The sequence below is a fragment of the Salarias fasciatus genome, chromosome 12 (assembly GCF_902148845.1).
Source record: "Salarias fasciatus chromosome 12, fSalaFa1.1, whole genome shotgun sequence".
Classification (NCBI taxonomy): domain Eukaryota; kingdom Metazoa; phylum Chordata; class Actinopteri; order Blenniiformes; family Blenniidae; genus Salarias; species Salarias fasciatus.
This window is the reverse complement of record NC_043756.1, coordinates 3,659,648-3,683,422: the sequence shown is the minus strand read 5'-3', so window position 1 is coordinate 3,683,422 and position 23,775 is coordinate 3,659,648. Positions and strand designations below refer to the sequence as shown.

At 46.5% G+C, this 23,775-nt stretch overlaps 1 protein-coding gene across 3 annotated transcripts in view; it reads left to right on the top strand.

Annotated features, from left to right (window-relative positions):
* Positions 1 to 23,775, top strand: part of sema4c (sema domain, immunoglobulin domain (Ig), transmembrane domain (TM) and short cytoplasmic domain, (semaphorin) 4C) — a 94,286-nt gene that overhangs the window by 53,987 nt on the left and 16,524 nt on the right. For all 3 annotated transcript variants that reach the window (XR_003932519.1, XM_030103961.1, XM_030103960.1), the window contains exons 4-9: positions 9,947 to 10,101; positions 15,626 to 15,688; positions 18,592 to 18,690; positions 19,069 to 19,165; positions 20,278 to 20,397; positions 22,618 to 22,769. Coding sequence is in view for 2 of the 3 variants with exons in the window: in XM_030103961.1 (XP_029959821.1) it covers positions 9,947 to 10,101; positions 15,626 to 15,688; positions 18,592 to 18,690; positions 19,069 to 19,165; positions 20,278 to 20,397; positions 22,618 to 22,769 (686 nt within the window). In the remaining variant the exon portion in view is untranslated. The remainder of the gene's footprint in view (positions 1 to 9,946; positions 10,102 to 15,625; positions 15,689 to 18,591; positions 18,691 to 19,068; positions 19,166 to 20,277; positions 20,398 to 22,617; positions 22,770 to 23,775) is intronic.

Genomic DNA, 23,775 nt, shown 5'->3' with positions numbered 1-23,775 from the left:
GATCTCTTGTCGGCGTTATGAAGAGTTTGGAACCGAAGACGATGGAAGATGAGAAGCCAGAAAGGCTGGAGTCCAGCTGAAGTAACGCTCCGCAGCATCCCGGCGACATTTACAGACGGCCCTCAGTTTTACAATCTTTTCACTTCACCTGTGTTTTTACAGGACGTCTCTTGAGATCAGGTTATTTTGGACGGGAGACAGCCAAATGCATTCAGACACCTGTTGAAGTGAAAAACCCCCCGGACGCATTAGTCAGTGTTTCTAACCAGATATTGGTGCAGATTCTGCCACGATCAAGATAAATGGTGGGAGAGCATCATGTAACATATCCTTTGCATATATTATAAAATGTGGGGGCAGATCTACAGCCCCCCCTGGTGGCGCAGGGAGTAAATCTTCACCTTTAGAGTCTGATCGTGCTTCAAAGCCCGGCTGGCAAAAAAATCTAACTGAAATTATCGAAAACTAGAAAACTTTGATGGTTTTTTCGGGCCGGATTACAGTCACTTGTGGGCCAGTTTTGTCACACGGGCCTTATGTTTGACATCCCTGATAACTCAAACAGTACTTAGATTACTTGCTGAATCAGCAGTTCTATTTTTAAATCAAAGGAACTGAAGTTTAAGTCCAGAGAATTGTTTATTCACATTTACCGCGTCATACAAACGGCATCAGATTGTCTTTTGGTCGAAACAAGACGAAACTCAGACTATCTATCTCCCGGTTTGTCCTTGAGACGCCTGATTTAAAGCAGAGAGGAGCTAAAGCCCGTTCGTTTTCCTGCCTCGGAGTCTATTGTTGTCCGCTTCTGTCTTTTTCTGCCGTCTCTTCACACTGAATTGGCCGGAGATGATTGCAGCATCCATTATGTTGTTTTAAGCTGCTCTCTCGCTCTTCGCCCGGCCCGCGGAGCATACGTCACCTGACAGCGCCGCCGTCTCGCCCTTCTCCTTCAAGGCTTTCCCACTCAGACGCCATCTCTCATTCCCTGCTTTCACATGTGCATACGTGTGGGCGAAACGGCGGCGGCGGCCGGTGAGCCCGGAGAGTGACGAGGCGCAGCAGCTGTGAGGAACAAAGAGGGAGGTGAAGAGGGCAGCAGAAACCCGGCCCTCAGAAATGTGATATTTGGCTTTGATGCAGCAAATGAGGCCTGCAAAGAAAAGCCAAAGCAAATTCAGGCTTCTTGATTTAGAAAAAGAACGATAGAGGAAAGAAAACCAGCCAGGAGGAGGAGGGTGGAGAAGGGCCGGCCCTCTGACCTCCAGAAACCTTTCCGCCTCCCTCTCCTTCTTTCTCAACCTTTCCTTCTTTTTTTTCCCCCCTCCTTCGTTCTGTCTCTCGCCGTATCTCCCCAAACCCTCCAATTACTGTAATGAGTGGTTGAGAGCGAGGCAGAGGCAGAGCGAGGCTGTGCGTGACTGGGAGGACAGATGTGGGGGGAGGAAGGAGGAGATTCATCACCGCTCTTTATCTGCTCCGAGTGTCAGTCATCCGCCCGGCGCGGCGCGGCGCTGACCGGTCGGCGCAAGATTAACAGCCGGGTCCAGATGTCAGGACCTGCGCCGCTCGCCGTTGTCACACTAACCCGGCCGGCGGATGGAAATGAGGCCGCGGCGCCTCCGCCCCCCTCGTCTCGCCGCTTTCGCCTCGTACGTTCGACGTGTCGCTCCTGACTCCAGATGAAAACAGATGCGACATGTGTTCGGCTCCTCGGAGATGCTCTGATTACACAATTACATCAGAAATTAAACAGGATAAACAACGGAAAATTACAGCCTTTTTAAGTAATTTAACAGGATAAATATTGGATTGCTCCCACGTCTCCAGAATAATTCGCTGCATGGTGCTTGATGATGTTAAAATAAGTCACATTTTCACTGTTATTCCACAGTTTTTTGTTTTTTTTGGACTGTCAGCCTCTAACCATGTGATAACACAGAACACCAACAATTTTAAAAGCAAGGACATCATCATGTTCTCTAAATTAGCGCATAACTGCACATTTCTGTGTCGTCTGGTGAACTTTATTGAGCCGCAGATGTGTTTGTTCCTGGCTGTTACGGCCTTGCTCTTACATTAAGCACGGCGTAGGTGTGCGAGGAGAGAAGGCGAGCCCCGGGTGCTAACATAACGCTTCTCAATCCAGCAGTAATGCTGCGTGTTGCAGGTAATTGAATGCCGAAACACCTCCAAGCTCTCCTGGTAAAACCGGACGAAGCGGGACAGAAATAACGCGAGTTTACCGTCAGTGCAGTTCACACACGAATTAAAGAGACCTGGAGCTTTGGTGAAGGCTGAGCAGCGTAAAACTGCTTTAAAAGCGTGACACGGGATTGCAGGGCCAGTCACAGCTTCAGTGTTTCCTCTTCTTATGAATCACCGTTGCTGCATTATCTCAGCATTTGTTCAGTGAGTCAAACTTGCAAAATCATTGTTCAAATAAAACAATGAGAAGTCGTGCACACCAAGAGCATCACGAGATGCAAAGTTGTGTGTAATGAAAATGTGAAATACCATTTTTATACAAATCAGGAATCCTCGGTTAGGATGGATTTGTCCTTGCAGAGTCAACGGACCCTAAACTCCAGCCTCTCAATGACTCATGGAAACCGAGCTGAGTTGGGAGGCTGCTTGGTCGCCGCTTCCACGTTTGTATTTCCCCTCCTCGTGAATCAGCATCGCTGCCATTTCTGGCATAATTGTTCAGTGAGTCAAATTCCAAAAAGCGTTTTGGTGTCACTGAGCTGCACGGCCTGCCCTTCTTTCACTCTTTGTTTGTGTCAGACCTCTAACTCCCACCAGCTGCCGCCGCCGCCGCCGTTACCGGTCACACACACCGAACCATGACGCTGGAATGGAGGGAAAAAGAAAAAAAAATAAATAAAAAGCAACTTGTGGCATCAACCAGAGCTCGATTTGTTCTGCCTGTTGTGGGATTGCAGGGTGCGACCCCCCACCATGCGGGACTGTTTCACCCTCCCGCTTTCATCTTCCACCCTCCCACCCCCACCCGGAAAAAAAAAAACAAACTGCCCCCCCCCCACCAGGCCCACTGGCTCCGCTGCTGCATTAATCCAGTTTAACCACTTCCTCTCCTCCCACTGCATCCAGCTTTCGGCCAATTCTGGTGAATGGAGTCTCTGTATGACCATGACGGGAATATGAATGCCGGCATAAGAGGGAGCAATCTGTTACACACAGCAGACACGAGGATATTGATCTGAAATCACACGTTCATTATGCATTCATTTGTCTTACTGTATTTATTCTGAGGTGGATGTCTTCAGTATTCTCCTTCTTTGTTATATATATATAATCTGTATTAGCCTAAGCTGTTAGTCGGTGCTGTTGCATAGCGGAGACGTGCACGTCCTCCCAGTCCTTGTTTCTCTTTATCTCCTTGCTCTCATTCTGTCGTAAACCTGACTCAACCGTGAGCCTCGTCTCCAGCTCCGTGTGTTTTATCAACCCCTCAGACGGGCTACCTGTTCAGATGAAGGTCTGCCGCCGTGCACGCGCCGTGCACGCGCCGTGCACGCGCCGTGCACGCGCCCGGGTCTGTCTGGCACTGTGTCTCCCTCCTCCTTCTGCCGCTCGCTCAGTGTTTGCCGCCGCTTCAGAGCGCTCCCTAAAATAGGCCTGTAATCATAGTTTGCTGTGCGAGCGGCTCGGCGGTTGGAAGCTATAAGGAGAGTCGGCGTGTATTTATAGCAGACGGCGGGAGGAAGGCCCGAGGACCGGTGGAGGCTGATCACAGAGGCGCAGCCCGGATCCCCAGCCTCTCGCCTTCCTCCCCGGCCGCCTCCGAAGGGCAGCTCTGTTTGGTCTGGCACGGTCTGCGGAGGTCGGAGAAGCTGCGACTTCACCCCGAGCCACTCTGTAATAGACGGAGTTCAAGCAGCCGTGCACACCCGGCATGTAAATACATGCAAGTGAAGAAAAGTTCCCAGAGTTTAATCTGTTTGTGGCTCTCCCTTCGCTGATGGAGCGCTCCCGGTCAAAGTGAGCCGTCTCGTCCTTGTTGCTGCGTTGAACACTGGAGTGCCAGCTGTTGATCTGCTACCTTTTCTTTAAAGAAATGAACCAATTCACTCGATGTTTTTCATACCAGCGGGGTTTTCTTCAGGTTTATTGCCTTATGACACCCTCCTGATGATGTTGCGTCACTGTTGCATGAAGGATGTCGGGACGGTGAGAAATTGCTCCTCCGTGGTGCGTTCAAGGACAGGACTGGGTTGCACCGGCGTGTGTTGCGTGAGGACCGTAAAGTCACAGACGCACACAGTCTCAGGTGTTGTGCTGCAGTGAAAGAGGGTGAAACAGCGGTTCGTCGTATCTGAGGAGAAAACAACACCGCAGGATCGCTGTAATGTGTTTATCTTAATAATATTCTCTGCAAATGGAAATGTCGTGCATCAGCATGCAAACACATCCAAAACGTGCTTATCAATACTTACACAGATCCGCATGGTCACAATAATCTCTTCTGGCTTCCTATTGTAGTACATTTATCACAGTTCCACACCCATCTGAAAACAAACACAGACCGGGCCAGAGCGCAGAGTTTTGATCTGGGATGATCTGCGTTTCCAGCCGGCTTTTCTGGAGTTCTCTGAGTTTTTGCATCCTTTCCTTTCATTTCTGGCTTTTTGGTGTTTGCCCTTTTGTTGTTTGTGCTTCTTCCATCATCTGTTGGACTCATTATGCCTCCTCTCCCGCTTACCCTCCATTTCTTATTCCGACTCTCCTGCTCCCTACAAACTGTTGTTTCCAAGCATCAAAGGCCTTGTAATTTAGCTCGAGCCGCCCTTAGACATACACAGACGGACTGCAGCCTTAAAACGATGGCCAAAAAAAAAAAAAAAAAAAAAGAATCCTTGAATACTTCTATTTAAAATCTTCAAACAGTATGCAGACGTCTGGAATTCAGAGTTGATTCTTTTCAATATACGGTACAAGGACGGCTGAGCGAGCGGCTACGACGCGCTCCCCGCTTCGTTTGGACTCCGTTTATCTGGTTTTTTTTTTTTTTTGTTCTTGTCTGCTCAGTCATTAATAAGAAGAGAAGGCTGCTGCTTTTTCACCTCCATTCGAATTTCCTAAACTTAGAAGCGCTTCCTTTCGCACACTGTTCGCGGAGAAAATTGTCTTCCAGACAACATGCGCACTTGTTGACCTGCATACAAACAGTGATGAACCACAGCCGGGGACACGCTTTCATCTCTGATGTAGACGAAACACATCACACACACACACAAACACACACACACACACACACACACACACACACACACTCACACACCCTGGCAGGCAGCCTCAGGGCTGCCACAGTGTGGTGGCAGATGGTAAGTGCGTCTCCCATATCGCCCTGGAGAGACACTCACCTCTGCAGGCGTGTCTCTGTGCGTGCAAACGCAGTGTGTAGATTACACAACAGCTCTCTGAACATGTGTGTGTGTGAGACGTACATGTGTACAGATGTGCTCTGATGTGTGAATGCTGCACGTGCGTGTTCATGTGTGCATGCATGGGCATATGTGCCTTCTAGGTGTAAGCTGTGTACATGCTGTGTGCATGTGTCTTTTAGACGGCACATACATGCTTTCAGTACGTGCGCTGATTTGTGATGTGCAGCAAATCGCATCGCCACAGTGTGCACGTGTACGTGCATGTGAATGTGTGCAAACTAATTGTCTTCTCGACTGAAACTGTGCATGTGGAGTGCCGGTACATGAGTGCAGATCAGCACCGGTTGGCATTTACATGTCGCCACATACACAAACATGCTGCGTGCGTGCGTGCGTGCGTGCGTGCGTGCGTGCGTGCGCGCGCCCCTCCCTCAGTGGTACAGCGTGTCAGCTCTGGAGCTTTTTTGCCCGGCTGTGTGGAACACAGCAGATGTGCTGCGCTCTCCCCCGAGGACGCCGCCTCTCTCCTCGCTCACTCTCATCTCACTCGCTCATCCGCACAAACCCTCCAATGTTTATACGCCACTGCTCTTCAGATAATAAGCTGACTTCAGTACTTACCCCCCCCCCCCCTCCCTCCTTTCCTTCCTTCCTTCGGTTACCTCTTCCCTCCACTCGTCTCTCTCCCTCCCTCCATCCCTCCGTACCTCTTAAAACATGCTGCCTCTCGGGTTTTCTGTCAGAGGCTTGTCCAGATTTGAAGGTTTCATTGACCCCAGTGGCCTCAGCGCTCTTTCAGAGGCTTGTTACTCTTTGCCAGTAAACATGAACACGCTGTGTTTTGCCTGTTTTTGGAATAAAGGGTCTTACTCTGAAGACAACATTAGGGACTGATGGGAACCGCGGATGAAGAGTTTTGAAGGTATTTTTTTAACGTTCCTGCAGCAGCGAGTTTAAGAATTCTGGGTGTAAAGACGTGCATTCTCTCTTGGCCTTTCTATGTGGAGTTTGCATGTTCTGCTCCAGCGTGCATGTGTACTCCCTCTGGTACTCAGGTTTACTCCCACAGTCGAGCATGAGAGGGGAACTGGTGACTATAAATGGTTCGTAGGTGTGAATGAGAGTGTGTGTGGTCATGCCAATCCACAAGTGTTTTTGGAAGGAAACAACACACACACACACACACACACACACACACACACACGTGCAGAGAACAATATGGTATAAGCAGAAGAGAAAACCCAGCCTGTGACCAGGATCTTCCTGGTTCTGAAGGACGTCATCCGGCTCGATGCTCGGTGCCAAATCAAACTCCTGTCAGTTTGACCTTCCTCAGGAGAGCAGCCAGAAGCCCTGATTTCCACGAGAAAACGTTGTGTCATTCTGCAGCCAGTCTTGAAAAGTTTCATTTATACTCTCAGAGTGACACTGGAGGTAAACAACAGTGGTTAAAAAGTGAGAATTTTCCTGTTGGGCGGGACGACGACCGTCTGGCAGGACACTTCAGCTATCTCCACTCACGGTCCATTAATTTGCTTGTTGCTGAGCTTTGAGCCAAATCACAGAGTTTTCATTTGGCGTTTGCACAGCTGCCACCGAAGACGGTCTTACTCTGTAATATTCGGAGCACTTTTGCTGCTTTCCATTAATCGTCAGCTCAGAGATCGAGCTTGTTTTTTACTGACCCCCCCGTTCAGGGTGAAAACCTGCACTTGCATTCACGTGTGTTTAAGCTCGGCTGAATGCTGCTATTATCGGTGTGGGAAAAGAGTGTGAGCAGGCACTGAAAAGGTAATCTTGTATTTAATAAAAACAGAATCAACATCCTTCAGCGTGTTGCTGAAATTTATAATGTGAGCGCCAACGTTCATAACATGTCTTCTTTGTCTGACCTTGTTCACTCACACACACACACACACACACACACACACACACACACACACACACACACACACACACACACACAGCTCTTTCACCCAGAACAGGCTTCTCCGTGTATATAAAAGTCTATTCAGTCTCAACTAGGCCACAGCGTCACATGAGCAGTTAGTCACACCATAAATCACACCAGGTCTCTCTTTGGATTTCGGCAGCTATTTTCGGTTTGGGGTAAGTAGGGAAAAAAGAAAAAAAAAATGGGCTAAAGATGTGAAAGTATTCATGCTGTGGAAGACAAAAAAAAAAAAAAGAAGAAGAATTCTCATCGCGTTTATGAGGTGGCATTATGTGCGATGCGGGCTGCCTTCGCCTCGCGTTTTGCACACGTTCTATCAGCCCAGATAAAGAGAGGAAGGAGGAGAGAGAGAGAGAGAGAGAGAGAGAGAGCAAGGTGACACTACAAGCAACAAGAGTGTGGATAATGAAAACTAAACACCGTCCTTTTCCCTCATTCCTCCAGCCTCTGTCTTGCTTTCTCTTCTGCTCTGCGCCACTAGTTTGTCTGTATGCTCGTCGGGGGATTTGAATGGTGTGTGTGAGTGTGTGAGCGTGTGTGTACATGTGTGTGTGAGAACAGCAAAACAGCTGGTGCATCTTTTTTAAATTTTGATGAAAAAAAGTCAGCTCCGTTTTCTTCCCCGCAGATGGGAACGAGGAGAGAACATTTTGTGATTTCTTTGTAATGTTTTTTTTTTTTTTCTTTCTTTCTTGTGTGTGTGAATGTTTTGTGCCGCCGTGTGAGCTCGGCGAAAAAGAAGTGAAAAACAGCCCCAAAAAATACGGGTCGTCCTGATACGAATGAGACTATCCTCAGGTAAATCACATCGATCGGGCTGTTTGAAGTCGAGGAATCAATGAGCAGGTTGACAAAGGGGGTAACATTCGGTTAATTCTCTGAGTGATAGCGTAATCAGACTAAAAGGCCTCATTCGAGCCTTGTATTAAAATGCGATTCGCATCTGGATGTGTGGGCCAGATAATGAACAATCTAATCACCCCGGCAGACTTGCGCCCATTATTAGTGTGAATTTCTAAGCATTCTCGAGCTCTTGCATTCGGCCCACGTTGTCACTTCAGATCTCATTTTCCAGTTTGAATAACGCTGCCCGGTCCGACTCTAAATCCCCGCTTTGGTGTGTTTAGGTGGTCTGTATGGCCTGGATTAGGCTGCGCCTCTCCCTACGGCAGGAGTAATGCAGCCATGCTTCAGTTTATCGATGCTTCAACATCCTCGTGGTGTAAGAGCTTCGTCAAAATGAGCCAAAACACAAATTAAGTTGTTTTCCAAAAACAAGGTGGGTCGATTTTCTCAATCTAACAATTACCAGTGTTAATGGAACTCCTATTGAACAAAGTGTATGAATGTGAACGTCGCGGCATCTGGCTCCATAACAAACTCTCTATTTTAAAAAGTCACATTAAAGCGCCGGCTGATTGGAGCTGCCGAAGATTAGTTTGTTTACCAGACAAAAACAGTGTGCAGATTGTGCAGTCTTGCAGCTTTTATATTATTAATGTGATATCATCTTGATTCCAGCATTAAAACCGGCGTGTTAAAAGCTCCAGCTCTTTTCGGCATGCTGAGCTGCAGGATTCATGACTGCTGGCTGCAGCGGTGCACGCCACTGCGCTCCTCATCAAAACAAGGGCCGGTCTGGGAGAGCATCATTGCCTCGTATTTATTTGCGCAGCTTGTCTAAATAGACGAGCACCTTATCTCGCGTCTTACGTGCATATCTGGGACTTATCAGACTCGGGCCGAGGACCGGCTTTTGCGTCAGGTTCTTAAAGTAAATACAGAGCTTGGGAAGCTTCCCGTGCAGCGCTCCTTCCCCCCGGGAATAATTTATACCAGATCTCCAAGCTCGATATTGTGCAGAGTCTCCGTTTACTCATAAGAATCTGCCGAGTTGTAACAGGGAGAGGTTTGAGAGGTTTTAATGCTTCCTTCTCTGTCATTACAACTTAAAATTGGAAGATGTTTGACTTTTTCTTGCTTTTTGAGGCTGTTTTTTATTGATAAAGCTCAGAAAATAGCTGTGTCTTCAAGCCGTTAATAAAAATGCGTTGGGCCTCTCTGCACATCCAGTAAACATAAACATCTGAATTCCTCCACAATGTCAGCCTGTCAATAATTTGAGAAAGTTGCATTTTTCTGCACAAGCGATGAAAGTCAATAAAAATACAGATGCGACTTATTCAAGTTTCACTCGTCACTCTAATCCTCATCTGCAATATTGCACATTTCCTGAAAACAGAGTGTTGATCAGAGGGTTAATTGGATGCATAAATCACAAAAAGTGGAAAACGGAGACGCTGAAGTTCCAGGAGTTCTCCCAGGTAGTGACTTGGTGTGGCGGCACCCTGACGTCGAGTCTGTAATGAAGTGATGAGGGAGGATGATGCTCTATGCCGACGACACCCAGCTGTACGTGAGACAGCGAGTGACGCTCGTGGTGTAAATAACAAATTCCAACCAGAAAAGTGTGAGATGCTCTCAGGTTCCCGTCTTTCGTCTGACGGCGGATCGGCTGAAGGGGATTTTCATCCTCGTTTTGTCAGCGGTGTAATGAAACGATGTGTGTGTCGTTTTGCAGATGTGCTGGACAGCATGGCCAGATTCAGCACCCAGGGAGTCTTCAACTACAGCATGCTGACGTTGTCGGACCACGAGAGGGTTCTGTACGTAGGCGCTCGCGAGGCGCTGTTCGCCCTCGACCCGAATGACATCAGCAGACAGCTGCGACCACAGGTAACACACTCACACACACACCCACACACACACACTCACACACACAGAGATGTAAACACACTTTGAAGGCTTTCTCTGTCTTCCACCACAAAGAGTTTTTATTGATGTGGCCGTTCCCTCTGGTGGTGCGCCAGGTTAAGTCTTGATCCGGAGCGTTTGAGCCCTGGGTTTGAGTCCCGGTTGGATTCCCAGTGAGGGCTTCAAGCTAATTGGAGGAGTGTCCAGTACAGTCTGTAGAAAAGAAGAAGCCGAAAGGATCCCAACAAACTCCACTGAAGCTAGCAGAGGAGAAAAGAGGAAAAAGTCCCCTTCAGCAGACTCAACACTCGGGGGTTTGGGTCAGGGTCCACAAATGTTCCCAACCAATTTGTCTGTAATTTTATTGTTTAAACTTCAAAACAAAGATAGCGTAGCTTCAAACCTTTAATATACTGTGTTTAGCATAACCATAGCCTATGTTCAACCTGTAATTGGGAACTTGTGACATTTTACTGCAGTTTTTTAGCTGTTTTAATTGTTTCATTTAGCAACGTTAAGCAGTTCCAGCTGTGGAGGATGTTTCAGCCATTTTCACAGTTTTACCTATTTGAGCTGTTTTAACGCATTTTGCAGTTGTAGCCATCGAGACTGTTTAAGCTAGTTTTAGGCCCCGTTGACAAACTGAGAAAACAGACCTTTAGGTGGCCAAAAATATAAAACTGTCCATTTTTTGACACTCTGGAAAGATATAGGAAAACCAGCATCACTGAATAAGACCCCAAGCTTTCTCTCTCTCTTCCTTCAGAATCGATCAGGGTTAGCGTTCTAATAGCTGAAGCTTGAAACTCAAATTTTATCACTTTTTGTGGAACTATTAAAGAGGCGCGCAGCGTTAATGACGCGCTGTATAAATGTATGGTCATTCAATAAAGAAACGATCGTCAGTGTGTTCTTACCGGAGCATAAACTTAAAGGTCCTTTTTTCCCTTTTGTTTCTTTCTTTCTCCACGGTGACACATTAAAATGTATAAGTTCAGAATCGACACTGGAGGTTTTTCAAGAAAAATAATTCCCCGCTGATTAGCTCCCACTGTAAACACCCACACAGTCTGCAAGGCTTTTGTGAGAAAGCAACCGAATGAAATGATTTGCATGTAAGATCTAATATCGTCAGACTTGATGATGGACAGTTCAGGAACTGAAGGCGTCCGCCGCTCGGCTCGGTTACTGAGCACCGAGGAGATAAACGCACCATTCAAATACTTCATTTAAACACACCAAATTCAATTATGATATCAACTGTGATACAATTATTATGGGAACTTTTTTAAGCCTTTCAGAGGTTGGGCTTGGATAAGAAAACATAAAACCTAATCTCTGCTTCTGCCTCTCTCTCTCTTTTTTCGCTGCCTATTAACTTACAGGCTGACCTTTTCTTATTGTCTCTCTCTTTTTTATTTTCCTCTCGCTCAAGGGCGTTTGAAAACACATGCAAGCAAAAAAATACATTCCGAAGCATAATTTTAAAAAAAAAAAAGGAGCGCTTCATTGAAGAATAATAAAGTGGACCAGGTCAGGAAAGGCTTTTGTTGCTCTGGCCTGGTCGTTATTAAAATTTCTCGTAATATTATGCATGTGAAAAAAAAACTCAGAGAGAAAATATGGTGGTAATAATCATGAAAGTGAATTAAAAAAAATAGCCATCAATAAAATAAGCATACTGTTGCAATTTAAATTCATTGCAGCATAAAAGCTGAGCGGATGTTCTTTTGTGATTCCTGCTGAAATGCTTTCTCGTCTGCAGACGACGCATCGTGTCCAGCTGCTCTAGTTGTTCCACATGACTGTAGTTGATAAAAGTTTTAAGTAAGTCAACAGAAAGTATCAGCAGTGTTTCGATTCTTTTTTTTTTCCTATATTCAGTCACTTTGCTTTAAATCCTGGAGCTGAGCTCAGAAAATCAGCACAACGCGCCTCCTGAGCCCGAAAGTAGTTTTAATCTTCAGAGCGGTATAGCAAGCAACTTTAATCCTTGTTAATCAGAACAAAACATGTTTACAGTGTTTCAGCCTTCACGTGTCGGCGCTAAACGTTTGCTGGTGCTTCGCCAGATTATGACTTTATTTGTAAGATATTTATGTTATCTGTAGCTAAAAGCCTTCAACGGTAACGGCGAGCGCGAGCTGCCAGATGCTGAGATCATAACGTGTGCAGCGATCGGCGCCAATGTTTCACTTCTATCAGCTCAAACATATCCACTGTGGATGTGGGGGTGTGTGCTGGCACACACACACACACACACACACACACACACACCACACACACGCACTTGCACGTGTGTGTCTCGAACCGGTTTGTCTTTCTGGACTGCCTTGACTTGGTGCCGAGACGCCAGAACCTCCGGGACTCACTCTGGTTTCTTCCCTCGCTCCCTCAATAACTGGTCCGTGTTGCAATCGATGCGATTACAAGCAAGAGGCGTCGGAGGTGTGGCGAAGCAGCCCGCGGCGGTCTGACAATCTGATTTACCGCCGTAATGAGAGGTTATTAGAGGCGGACGCACACACACCGCCACGCCGAACGCCGCCGCTGGCTGTGTGACTGAGGGTTATGAGTGTTACAGTAATGATCAGGCCACCTGTTGCCGAGCCGTGTGGACGGAGCGAGCCGTCCCCTCCGCCGCCATCTGCCCGTCCCTCTCTCACCCCGCGTCTCTTTTGTTTCCTGGCTCTCTTCATCTCCTCGCCTCTTCGCCTCCCCTGGATCGTCTCTCGGCGTTCCGGCCTCCGGTAGCGTTTGAAGTGCTTTCCTCCTGCATTATTTAGCCGTGTTGTTTCCCCATGATGACTCTGGATTGCTTTTCATTATTTCATTCATTAATTTTCATTTGTGAATTTGCGACATCAATGCGCCGGCTCACCTTGTTTCCAAAGCGGCCCACTCCCACGCTCCCAGCTCCACACCACTTCGCTCCCAGGCTCCTCTCTGTTCTGCCAGCTCCGACCAGCACTTTAAGTTAACTTGCCTTGGTTGTGCTTGCATTAGAGCTAATAGCCAAAGCGTGGGCGGCATTACTGCTGCTGACGCAGTGGCAGATAAGGCTTCGGAGATTTGAACCACGTGACTTTTTCTTTCTTTCTTTCTTTTAGGGCCAGAGCCAAGTGCCATGTAATAACGCCGGGATCCATCCCAAAATAAATGTTTCCACTTCAGTTTCATCTATAACTGTACTCACTTTGGTGTCGCCGATTCGTCACGCAAAGTCTCCGCGACGTACGCGAAGACACTAATGTGAGGAGAAGTGAAGAATTTGCCCGAGAGCCGTGTCTTATTATTAGAGCGCTGCTTTAATGCGATGAAGAGGACACCTCCTTTGGCAGATGCATCTCGGTCGGCTATTAGTTATCGACGCCGAGAGCCGCCTCGAAGTGTTGACTCATAACGCTGCCACCTGATAAGATGTTCAGCATAATGCCTGATCTGCGTGCCGCAAATAAAGAGTGGGAGCTGTTAGGCGAGAGAACCAATCGGATGGGACAACAAAGAAACGGCGACAGTTGTGCATTTTTCTTCAGAAATCCGTGAGAGTGTTTATAAGAACCGTAGGTCCTTCGAGCCATCGATCTGAATGACCACACAATGGTTCAGTGGATGGATGGATGAATAATCCACATGATTACATCCCGCCCGGTGTTGCCTGTGCCATTTTTCTCCATCAGAAGTTGATCTCCGGTGAAAACCGAGCGTCTGATAAAGCCATTTTGATATTCAGCGGATGACGTCCGGAGGATTTCAGCTGGATAATTATCTTGAATTTTAAATGTGAGCTTGTTAATGCTCCTGTTTTGAATGTAATTGTGGGTCATTTTGGCTTCAAAATGAATGTTTTTTGGGGGTTTTCTCCCCCCGCTCTTTAAGAACATAAAAGGTCACTATCCTTATGCTCCACTAATGCGTTCCAAGCACATTTCCATCCACATGTGCATTATATGGCATTAACCTGTGTGATTGCAGTTGCTTTGAATGCAGTTGCTTAAATGGGTGTAATTCTGAATTTTGGGGCAGCTTTCAGCCAGTAATGACCGCTATAATTATTTCTAATGGTGTGGAAACGTCTCCGTAAACACACTTCATACTGTGCACTCAGAGCAGAGTTCACCCGTACGTTCCGCAGTCATTTAGGAGAACGAGCCCACTGTAAACACAGATAAAATCCCCCAGGTCATTGGTTAAACCAAGTGTGGATGTAAAAAGTGTAAAACAGTGTTGACTTTTGTGTAATATTTGCTCTGCGCCCTGCATGCTCCAGCCAGATTGCACCTCTTGCAGGATGAAAGCTTTTGGCTGCAGCAGCGCTGCTCTCAGTGCGTCTTTGATCCTTTAAACAATGCCGTAATCATCAGTTTTTTTTTTCTACTTCCTGGAGTAAAGACCTCACAGTTTCTTACCTCCCGACCACAGCTGGGAATGAACTCTGTGCAGCAGCTCTGCTCATCCACTGTCGCTACACCGCACCTTCACATCAGGACCAAACAGTCTGAATCTGAACCCCTGAAGGGATGAAATCACTCCGCGTTACAGACTTCCTGGATCTGTCGGCGTCTTTTTCCCCTCGTTACTGCAGCCGGTGGTCAAGAGTGCACGGCGGATCGGCTTAGTGAAGCAAAACGCCTCTAAGAAGGAGAGTGTGAAATGTTTCTCCAGACAAATGAGCTGATAACACTTTTATCAGGAAGTGTTTTCTTTTTATTCAGTGTGTTGTTTTTTTTTTTTTTAACAAGCCATTGGCTGGTTTACAAATGATGTGCCTGGCTGTGAGGAAATGAAAGTGTCTTGCTTGTCTGCGTTCAGTAGAGGATCCATTTCATCCTCTTCTCTTATCAACTGGGCACAACAAGAGAGAAGATCATATGTAATGACTCAGAAATGATATTTTCTCTCAATTTTAATGGAAGAAAAGTCAGATCAGAGCAACGTATTAAATTACATTTGATGCATTTATTTAAAAAAAAATATGTTCTTTTTCTGTTTGTAACTTGCTTTGCTTTCAATTTTAGCATTTTTTTTCTTTGTTTTTCACTAATTATTATAAAACCAATCAATTAGTAAGGGGAAATACTGCAATCTCAACATAAAGTCAAATTTAATGAAACCTTTAGGTGCAAAATACAGTAAAATGACACAAACACATCTCCTTATGAATGTTTTTACAAACTCACCCCGACAACATGACTTTGAATAAATAAATGCAGAAATAAATAAATGTTTTCTTTAAAGTTTTTCACATTTCCTTGGTGGTTTGGCCGGATTGGAGCCTCTTATGGGCCGGCTTTGGCCCACGGGCCTTACGTTTGACGCCCCTGCTCCGGTTTCTTCCTGTTTACTGGGAGTCCTTCTTTCTCTCAATAATCCTGGCTCATGTGGGATTCCTCTGTGTTCTGTGATTTGTTTCAATATAAACAATATATCATGTGGTTTTGCGAAACACACAGTGGGCAGCATCATTTCCTGCAGCTCATCTTCTCCATCTCCGTCTTCTCCGCAGATCGACTGGCCGGCTCCGCAGGACAAAAAGAGGGAGTGTGTCGCCAAAGGAAAGAACAACCAGGTAACGTGGACGTGCGCTCGGGAGCCCCGCGGGCCGCCCGGCGAGCCCGGCTGGCCGCTGGTTTCTAACAAAATGATTTCTGAGAGCAGGGAAACACATCTCACTCCGTTACTGTTCGTCAAGTTTTTTCTCCTTCTCTGAGCTGGAAACCATCCAGCCGCTGCATTAGCAGACAGTGAAACGCAGCTTCCAGGAAGACTTGGAATCAGCAGATTTTGCGGCGGTTCGATTCAGGATGTATGTTGTTCTCAGCGACAGGAAGTCGATGGAGGATTTGCTTCGAGGCGGGATGAGTTTGGCTGCTTTATAATTACATGTGCCAGAATAACACTTTAAATCTGAAGAATCGTGCTCCGTCCCTCTGTGCTTGTTTCCAGCGACTGGGCGCCTCTATCTCTGCAATACGATCTCAGCTTTTCCCTCGCGTACCGAGATTTAGATGCTTTTTATTGGTCATGTACCCTCAAAGCAGAAACTTGTTGCTGCAGCTCCAGAGGGATCGTTTGTGTGGCGGAATTAGAGGAACATTCACGTCCTCGCAGAGCGCTAGATTAGACGTTATGAAGCAATATGCTGTCTATCGAGCAGAACAGCTCGTCTGGCGCCGTCACGCAGTGTCTGGAAATGATTATTGGAGTTTGGAACTCCTCAAAGTAATTCACACACTTTTACATAATTTGCAGGAGCTAGCAGTGAAAAGAAAAATAATCGTCTTGCACGTTTTGGATCTCAGTCTGACAGTCCAGAGAGGATTATGCGTGCATCTTCTGGTGGAACATCATCGTGTTGTTCCAGCTGGTGTTAAAGTTGGGGGAAAAAAAAACTACAACGATGACTGCAGAAGACCATGTCAAACAATTACAAATTGTTTATAACAGGAGGAGATGACTGCTTGAATCATTATAAAAGGCTGTGGTTTCGGAAGATGAAGAAAAAAAATCTATTGATTTCCCGCTTTCCTTTCATTTCCGAAAAATCACATTGAAACGTGACAAATAATTGAGAAAATTGGCCACAATTTTGATGGCATTAATCATCAAAATAGGACAACGAGATCCCGGAGGGACCGTCTCATCTCTCTCATCTCGTCTCAGCACGAAATTGTTCCCTAAATATACAAATTTGCTTCTTGTAATGATCTGCAAATGATGTGCTGCAGTCGGAGAGACGCAATCACACAAAAAAAAAATGCAACAGATGTCATGAGGACGCTCCAGCTTTTCAAGTGTTTTATGATGATATTTAACAGAGGAGCACCTCTTTGTAATTTAGCGTCCTCCAGTTCTCGCCATCAGTTCGGGTACATTTGTAAACACGGGTAGCGGATCGGCCACAGCCAGCTTCCCGCTCCGCTCTCAGCGTCTCGCCGCTCAGCCTGCATCCTGTACATTTGCAAAGAAGCCTCGTTTAATATTTCATGGGAACACGCAGAGCTTTTTGGAAGTGGAGCTAAAACTTCCCTCAGCAGTAACTTTTAATGTGTTTTTATTTCTTCCAGAAGGAGGAAGGCTTCACATGAATGCAGCTGCAGCAGCTAAACTAGAATTATGTCCTTTATGATCTCTTTGAAACAGTTCAGTCACATTTCTATTTTACAAAACATGAAGAAGTTGAAGCTTTATTAAGAAAAATAACGTTATGCCATTTTCCAATAATACAAACTAGTGTGAAACATAGTGAAATGTCTGAACTGACCTTGTCTCTCAGTGTTGTTTTATGGTGTTTACACTTACTAAAGCAGGCGCAATCTCCAGTAGGCAAGTTAAAAAGAAAAATTGCATCAGTGAAAATATCACTTCCCATTGTTTCGCCGTCATTTTCATGCATTCCAAGGTCATTCTGAGGCTTCGGCCCCTTTTACGCGACGTTTCATCTGCAAGCGCAACGTTTCGTTTCAGAAAAGTTTCACGTTTACACGGACACGGTTTGAAAACGACGTCCGTTTCCATGACAGCAGCCGAAAAGCTCAAAAACATGTCATTTTCACGTCGGGTCCACACACTATGAACAAAACTGAGACTTGAGTTCCACCCTCCAGGAGGCCAGTTTTGGTCCTCAAGCCACATGTTTGACTCAAACCCTGAATTTTTTTTCACTGTGTGATAGGGAGTGCTAACCACTACTCCACCATGCCAACCTTTAAATAGTTGCTCTGCTCTAAAAAAAAAAAAAAGAAAAAGAGCTTAGTGACAAATGTTTCTGCAGCTGCCAGCATACGGCAGCAGAATGTTACTTACGCTGTAGAAATCAGAACACGGCGTTTACAGTGTCAGCCGTTAAATTAGGCGTAATTACTGGTCTTTTTGTGGAACGCTCTGGCTGCGGACCTGAAACGAGGCCCGTCGGTTTGACACATCCCTTTCCCGATTGTTGTCAGTGATGCAGAAGTTGTTAAATTGTATTTTAGAACAGCACATTGCTCGTATTACAGCCTTTCAGACAGCGATATTGTTTCCCCTCTGCAGTGGCAGCATCAACTGGATGCACTGAATTATTCATTCCTCCAGTTCCCGTCGTGTGGGAGCATCTGCTTCTATTTCCATTCAGGGAGCTTTGTTTTCCGTCGCAGCGCCGATATTAAAGGGTACTTTCCATCGAGCATCACTCCGTTAATTATCTGCGTTTCATTTGAACGGAGCTATCTGTCACTTTCTCGTTGGGTGTGAAGAGTGTGTTTCTGCATCACCTGCCGCTCAGACTGACTCATATCTACATCAGAGCAGAAGGCGGGCCAACATCTCACGTTCGTGAAAACATGATCTCGCCTCAAGGTTGCGGCGGGTTCCCCGGTGACTGAGGATTTAAACGAAGTCGCATTGAGGCATTAGCGTGAAGTGTGTGTGTGTGTGTGTGTGTGTGTGTGTGTGAGGTCCAGCCTAACGCTTCCCCCTCGCTTCCCGCAGACCGAGTGCTTCAACTACATCCGCTTCCTGCAGAGCTACAACCACACGCACCTCTACACGTGCGGCACCTTCGCCTTCCAGCCCAAATGCACCTATGTGGTAAGTTAGCATGTTTTTCCTCGACGGGCGGAGACTCAGAAAAACTTGTGTTGACAGGCGTCAACTTGAGAGATCTGACCCGAGGCGAAGACCGCCGTGTGGAAAAATAAAAATAAATGCGAGGGAAAACAAGTGTCTCACACCGGGCTGTGTGAAAGCTGGTGTGTATCCGTGTGTGTGTGTGTGTGTGTGTGTGTGAGAGACGCTGATGCGTTGGGACAACGAGGCAGGAGGTGAAGATATGGCTCTCGTAACGGACAGACAGTTCCTCCATGTGGGCTTTAATCCATCCTGACCGTGAACCACCTGTGCTCCTCACGTTGTCTGTGTGTGTCTTAATGTGTGTAAATGTGTGTGTGTGTGTGTGTGTGTTTGCAGAATGCAGATTATTTCACGCTCAACACTGCAGCCCTGGAAGACGGAAAGGGGAAGTGTCCCTACGACCCCGCCAAGGGGCACACCGGCCTCATCGTGGGTGAGCATCGCTGTGGCGTTGTGTGTTTCAGTGGATTTGTCAGCCGCGGTTTGGCTTCAAGTTTTTATGCTTTTATTAGAGGACAAAAAGGTAGCGATCCACTTCAGAATGATTTGAAAATGGTCAGTGATGCTTTATGCCTAAAATATTCTCACGTTAAGTTTCGTGAACCACACTGTTCAGACACTGTTCTGGTTCTGTTACGGTTTTCTGAGAACCAGAGCTTATGGAAACACTGAAGAACTCATTTTACAGTTATATGTTGAATAAAATGCCAGCATTGAAGTGTTTTCTCCTAGATTAAGAAGTTTTATTACCAGATATTCACTCATTTTACAACACGAGCAAATTATGTTAAATTACCTCTTAGATTCAAGTGGTTTAAAGTCTCATCTTCGGCTTTTTAATCAAAACACACTTGTATGTTACGGCTATATTTCTAGCTCATGCATGTTTTTTTTGTTGTTGTTTTTATGAGTTTGCATGTTTGAACGAAGGGGAGGATGTTTTTCTTCAGCCTTTTGGGTCTTTTTTCTCTTTCTCTCTCCTGCACAAAAACTTTACAATTCGTCTTTTCTACTTGGTAATTATTTGTGTGAATAAAAAAGAAAAGAACCATTAGAATGAGAAACGGCGGCGGGCCGCTCTGCTGCAGCTCGGTTCTCGCAGGACCGCCGTTCTACCACCAGTGTTTTGTGCAAACAGAAGCGCTGGTGTACATGACTGGAAGAATAACACAATTAAAATGCAGGTTTCTGAAAAGCCTCGCTGCCATCAAAAGGTAATTTTATTCCAGAAAGAACGATGAGCTCTTTGTTGAAAAACCGCTGACATTTACTGGCGGAAAACACGGAGTCAGCCGCTGTTGTGTCTGTCGGCTGGAGTCGACCGAAGAGTTGAGGGCCGTAAAAGAATCGTAAAATCTCCGTGGAATCTGCTGCTGCTGCTCCTGCAGGATTTGTTTGTGTGCTGAGAGACGGCGAGTCTGATTTCACCTCCTCGTGGACGGCCTGGACGGATCCGGCCTGTGGGGCCCCGTCTTTTGTGCGTCCCCTCTGAGCCGCCGGCGCCGTGCGACCGCCGGCTCTTAATGCTGCGTTTTGTCGCCGCAGATAAAGAGCTGTACTCGGCGACGCTCAACAACTTCCTGGGTACGGAGCCAGTCATCCTGAGGAACCTGGGCCAGCAGCACTACAGCATGAAGAGCGAATACTTGCCCGCCTGGCTCAATGGTGAGTGAAGGGGGGGGACATGGGAACCGCCGGGAAGAAAAGAGGCGGGTGGCCTGCCAGCGAGAGCACTGGGACGGCGGGAGTCGTGTGAAAAGAGCAAGTGACACCAGAAAATGCCTGTTTCTTTTCCTTTTCTTTGTAGCTGTCGGGCTTTTGTAGGTAGTTTAGTCTGCAATTACGTGACTGTGAAAAGATGACTGAAGACCCTGTTTAGCAGTACCGTCACACCTGCCAGTAATATAACAAAATTAGTGGTTTTCCGTATGATGAAGCCCCGGATGTCGTAGCTTTCCAGGAGAGTAATGAGATATGTGATCAATGATCCCATTAACATCACTGATCAGAACGTTTCATTAAGAATAAACGACCTGAGAGACACGTTCACGACTTTAGGTGAGCTCCCTCATGTACAGATGTGTGAACAAGGAAGGGGCGGGGCGTCAGGAGGTCGTGAGGTCAAGGCCCATATTTTATGATTTCAGGGTTCAGGGTTATAGATGAAAGCTGAGCGCAGGTGTAATGACCAGCAACAAAGCAAATTTGACCTGCTGTCAATGTAAAAAACCCTCAGTGTAATAACTTACCAGTAAGATATTTGATCCATCAACTCATTCAGCAGCAAACCCATGCTGTTGTTGTGGAACCTGGAAGAAAAGCTGCAACATGCACTGGCAGAAAGAACATGCAAACTCCATGTAGAAACTATAATATCCTGAACCTAGACTCTATTCTGGGATTTTCTATTTAATTTGCACCTAAAACATATAGTTCCAGTATTTATTTCCTCCTTTTTCCCTTCTGAGGAGCGGCTGTGTCGATAGCTCAGCCGACCATCAGGGCGTCCAGACCAGCCGAGCCCACAAGTCTGAGATGTCGCTCGAGCACGCTCGCTGGTTCTGAAACAGACGTGCGCACGCCGCTCCTGAAGCGCAGCGCTGGCGTGGATGACAGCGGGAGCTGGCAGGGGTGTGTGACCTATTTAGAGTGTCAAATGCTAATGAAAACGTCAATCAAATCCGGAGCAAGCCACCTCCAATTTAGATTGGAATTCCAGAAATACACAACAATGAAGAAGCTCTCCAGCACGGCTGAAGAGGGTTTTAATCAAACCTGTGTTTGTGGTTGCAGAAGGCTGCGGCGTGAACGTTTATAGAGAAATACCGTCTCTTTTATATTCCTGTTTGAACTGCATCAGTTCAATTTTAAGAGCTTTTCTTCCCCCCTAGATGCTGTGATACCGACAAATTAAATATGTATTCAAATTAAAAATACTCAGTGGAGGTTGATAACGCTGGCTTCTCTTTTAGCAGGATTTCATTAAAAGAACAGGAGCCAGAAACATGCCAGAGAACAAGAGAAACAGAAATGATTGGTAGGAAATGAAGCTCGGGCCTTGGCTACGGCAGAAGATCGTTATCGCTCCTCTTTTTTTCTCTCTTTTATTTTTTTTTTTTTTTTTTGAGACTGGGGAGGCAGGGAGATGAGTGAGGCACTTGCGGAGAAATGAAGGGTAGAAAAGAGGATGAAGTCACAGCAGGAGAAATGGGTGATGAGAGAACAGACATTAAGATTGGTGATGAAAAGATAAAAATGAGCGGTGAGGGGAATGGAGACGGAGGGAGGAGGAGGGAGGGACATACAGATGAGCCCCACTCCTGGACCGATACGTCTGTTTATTATTCAGGCCGCTGCGTAGCACTTATTTAAAAACCGGACCTGCCGCGGAGCTCGTGTCACCTTAATTTCAGCCGTTTTTTGACCGGCTCTAAAAGCATTTAATTGGCCTGGGTTTTAGCGGAGATTTGTTGTGTCTCACGGAGGCTTAAAGTGCTGCTTCAGAGGCTTATATCCTGGAAAGGACCGTCCATCTGGGGAGCCACGAGTCCTCCTAATAGGAAAAAAAAAAAAACTTATTCATAAAACCGATTGAATTTAAAGCCCCCAGCAGTCAGAAAAATGTCTGTTTAAAAACATATCATTCACAAACTAATGAGGACTGGATGCTGAAAGACAGCGGCGACTTGAAGAAGTGAAAAAAAAAAAAAAATACACAAAATGGGCCACTAATAGGGAGCATGGGAGAGACATGACTGGAGAAGACAGGAGTGATGACAGCAAATAGACAAAGAGGCGAGAAGGGCCGGCAGGGAACGAGATGGAGGCGTCAAACCTGTGTGTGTGTGTGTGTGTGTGTGTGTGTGTGTGTGTGTGTGTGTGCAGAGCCAGACTTCGTGGGCTCGGCCCTGGTGAGGGAGAGCGGCGGCAGCAAAGACGGAGACGACGACAAGATCTACTTCTTCTTCAGCGAGCGAGCGCTGGAGCTGGACTGCGACACGGAGCTGACGGTGGCCCGCGTGGCTCGCGTCTGCAAGGTACCGGGCGGCGGGCGGGGGCGGAGCTACACCCTGCACCCACAGGCCGACCGACGCGTGCTCGTTTCCAATCGAAACCAGTCCCGGATTCAAACAGGATCTGACTCCCACCGCCCGGCGGCTGCAGACACCCGCTAACGAGAAAAGCACAAATTCAAACGGGAAGCGATGATGAGTGCAGAGGGACGATCTCCACATAAAAATCATAGTTTGGTGCACACTTGGCTGGAAATCACCTGTTTTCTGTTTTCTCCAGCTGTTTTGACAGCTGCCTCTGAGCACTTAATAAAGCGGGACGGCGCTCGCTCGCCGCTGCGGGCTTTCAGCGGGAGATGGCCATACAAGGAAGCAGCTGCCGGGGCCGTTCGCAGCGACACAACCAGAGAAAATATTTATGAATTTAAAGCTGATGAAGAACTCTGGGAATAACCTTGATGCCACGGTATTTTTAGGCCAAAACCCAACAACACTTGTGCCTCTTTTTAACTGGATTTGCTTGTCGGGGATAAGAAAAGCTGCCAAACCGGAGAGCAAACCCAACTTTGTAGATACCTAACATGGGAACCGCGGTGCTTTTAATTCTTCAAAGGACTCAGAAAGATCGGCGGTGCTCGGATTATTTTAAGGACTTATTGTTGGCACTGAAGTCCAATCTCAAACTAATTTAAATTAAGCTGCTTTGCTCTGTTTATCTGTCATGAAAAATGCAGTATACAATATTCTCCAGGTTTTTTTTAATTAAAGAACAAGAAAAAGTTTTTAAAAAAATCCCCTTTTCATCCACTTGTGGTCTGGAGGACGATGGATCGCGTCTACCAGCGATCACAGTAAACACACAGGGAGAAAATGCAAACTGAGCCCTGGAGTCCTGTTGTTCGGCGGGGAATGAAAAGCTGTGTTTCCACTCATCCTGATCCAGAACAACGAGAAAAACCAAACTTTTGCCCCGTCCTCAGTTTACTAACAATGCTTTAATTGGAGACAATCACAATGACATAGATCAATT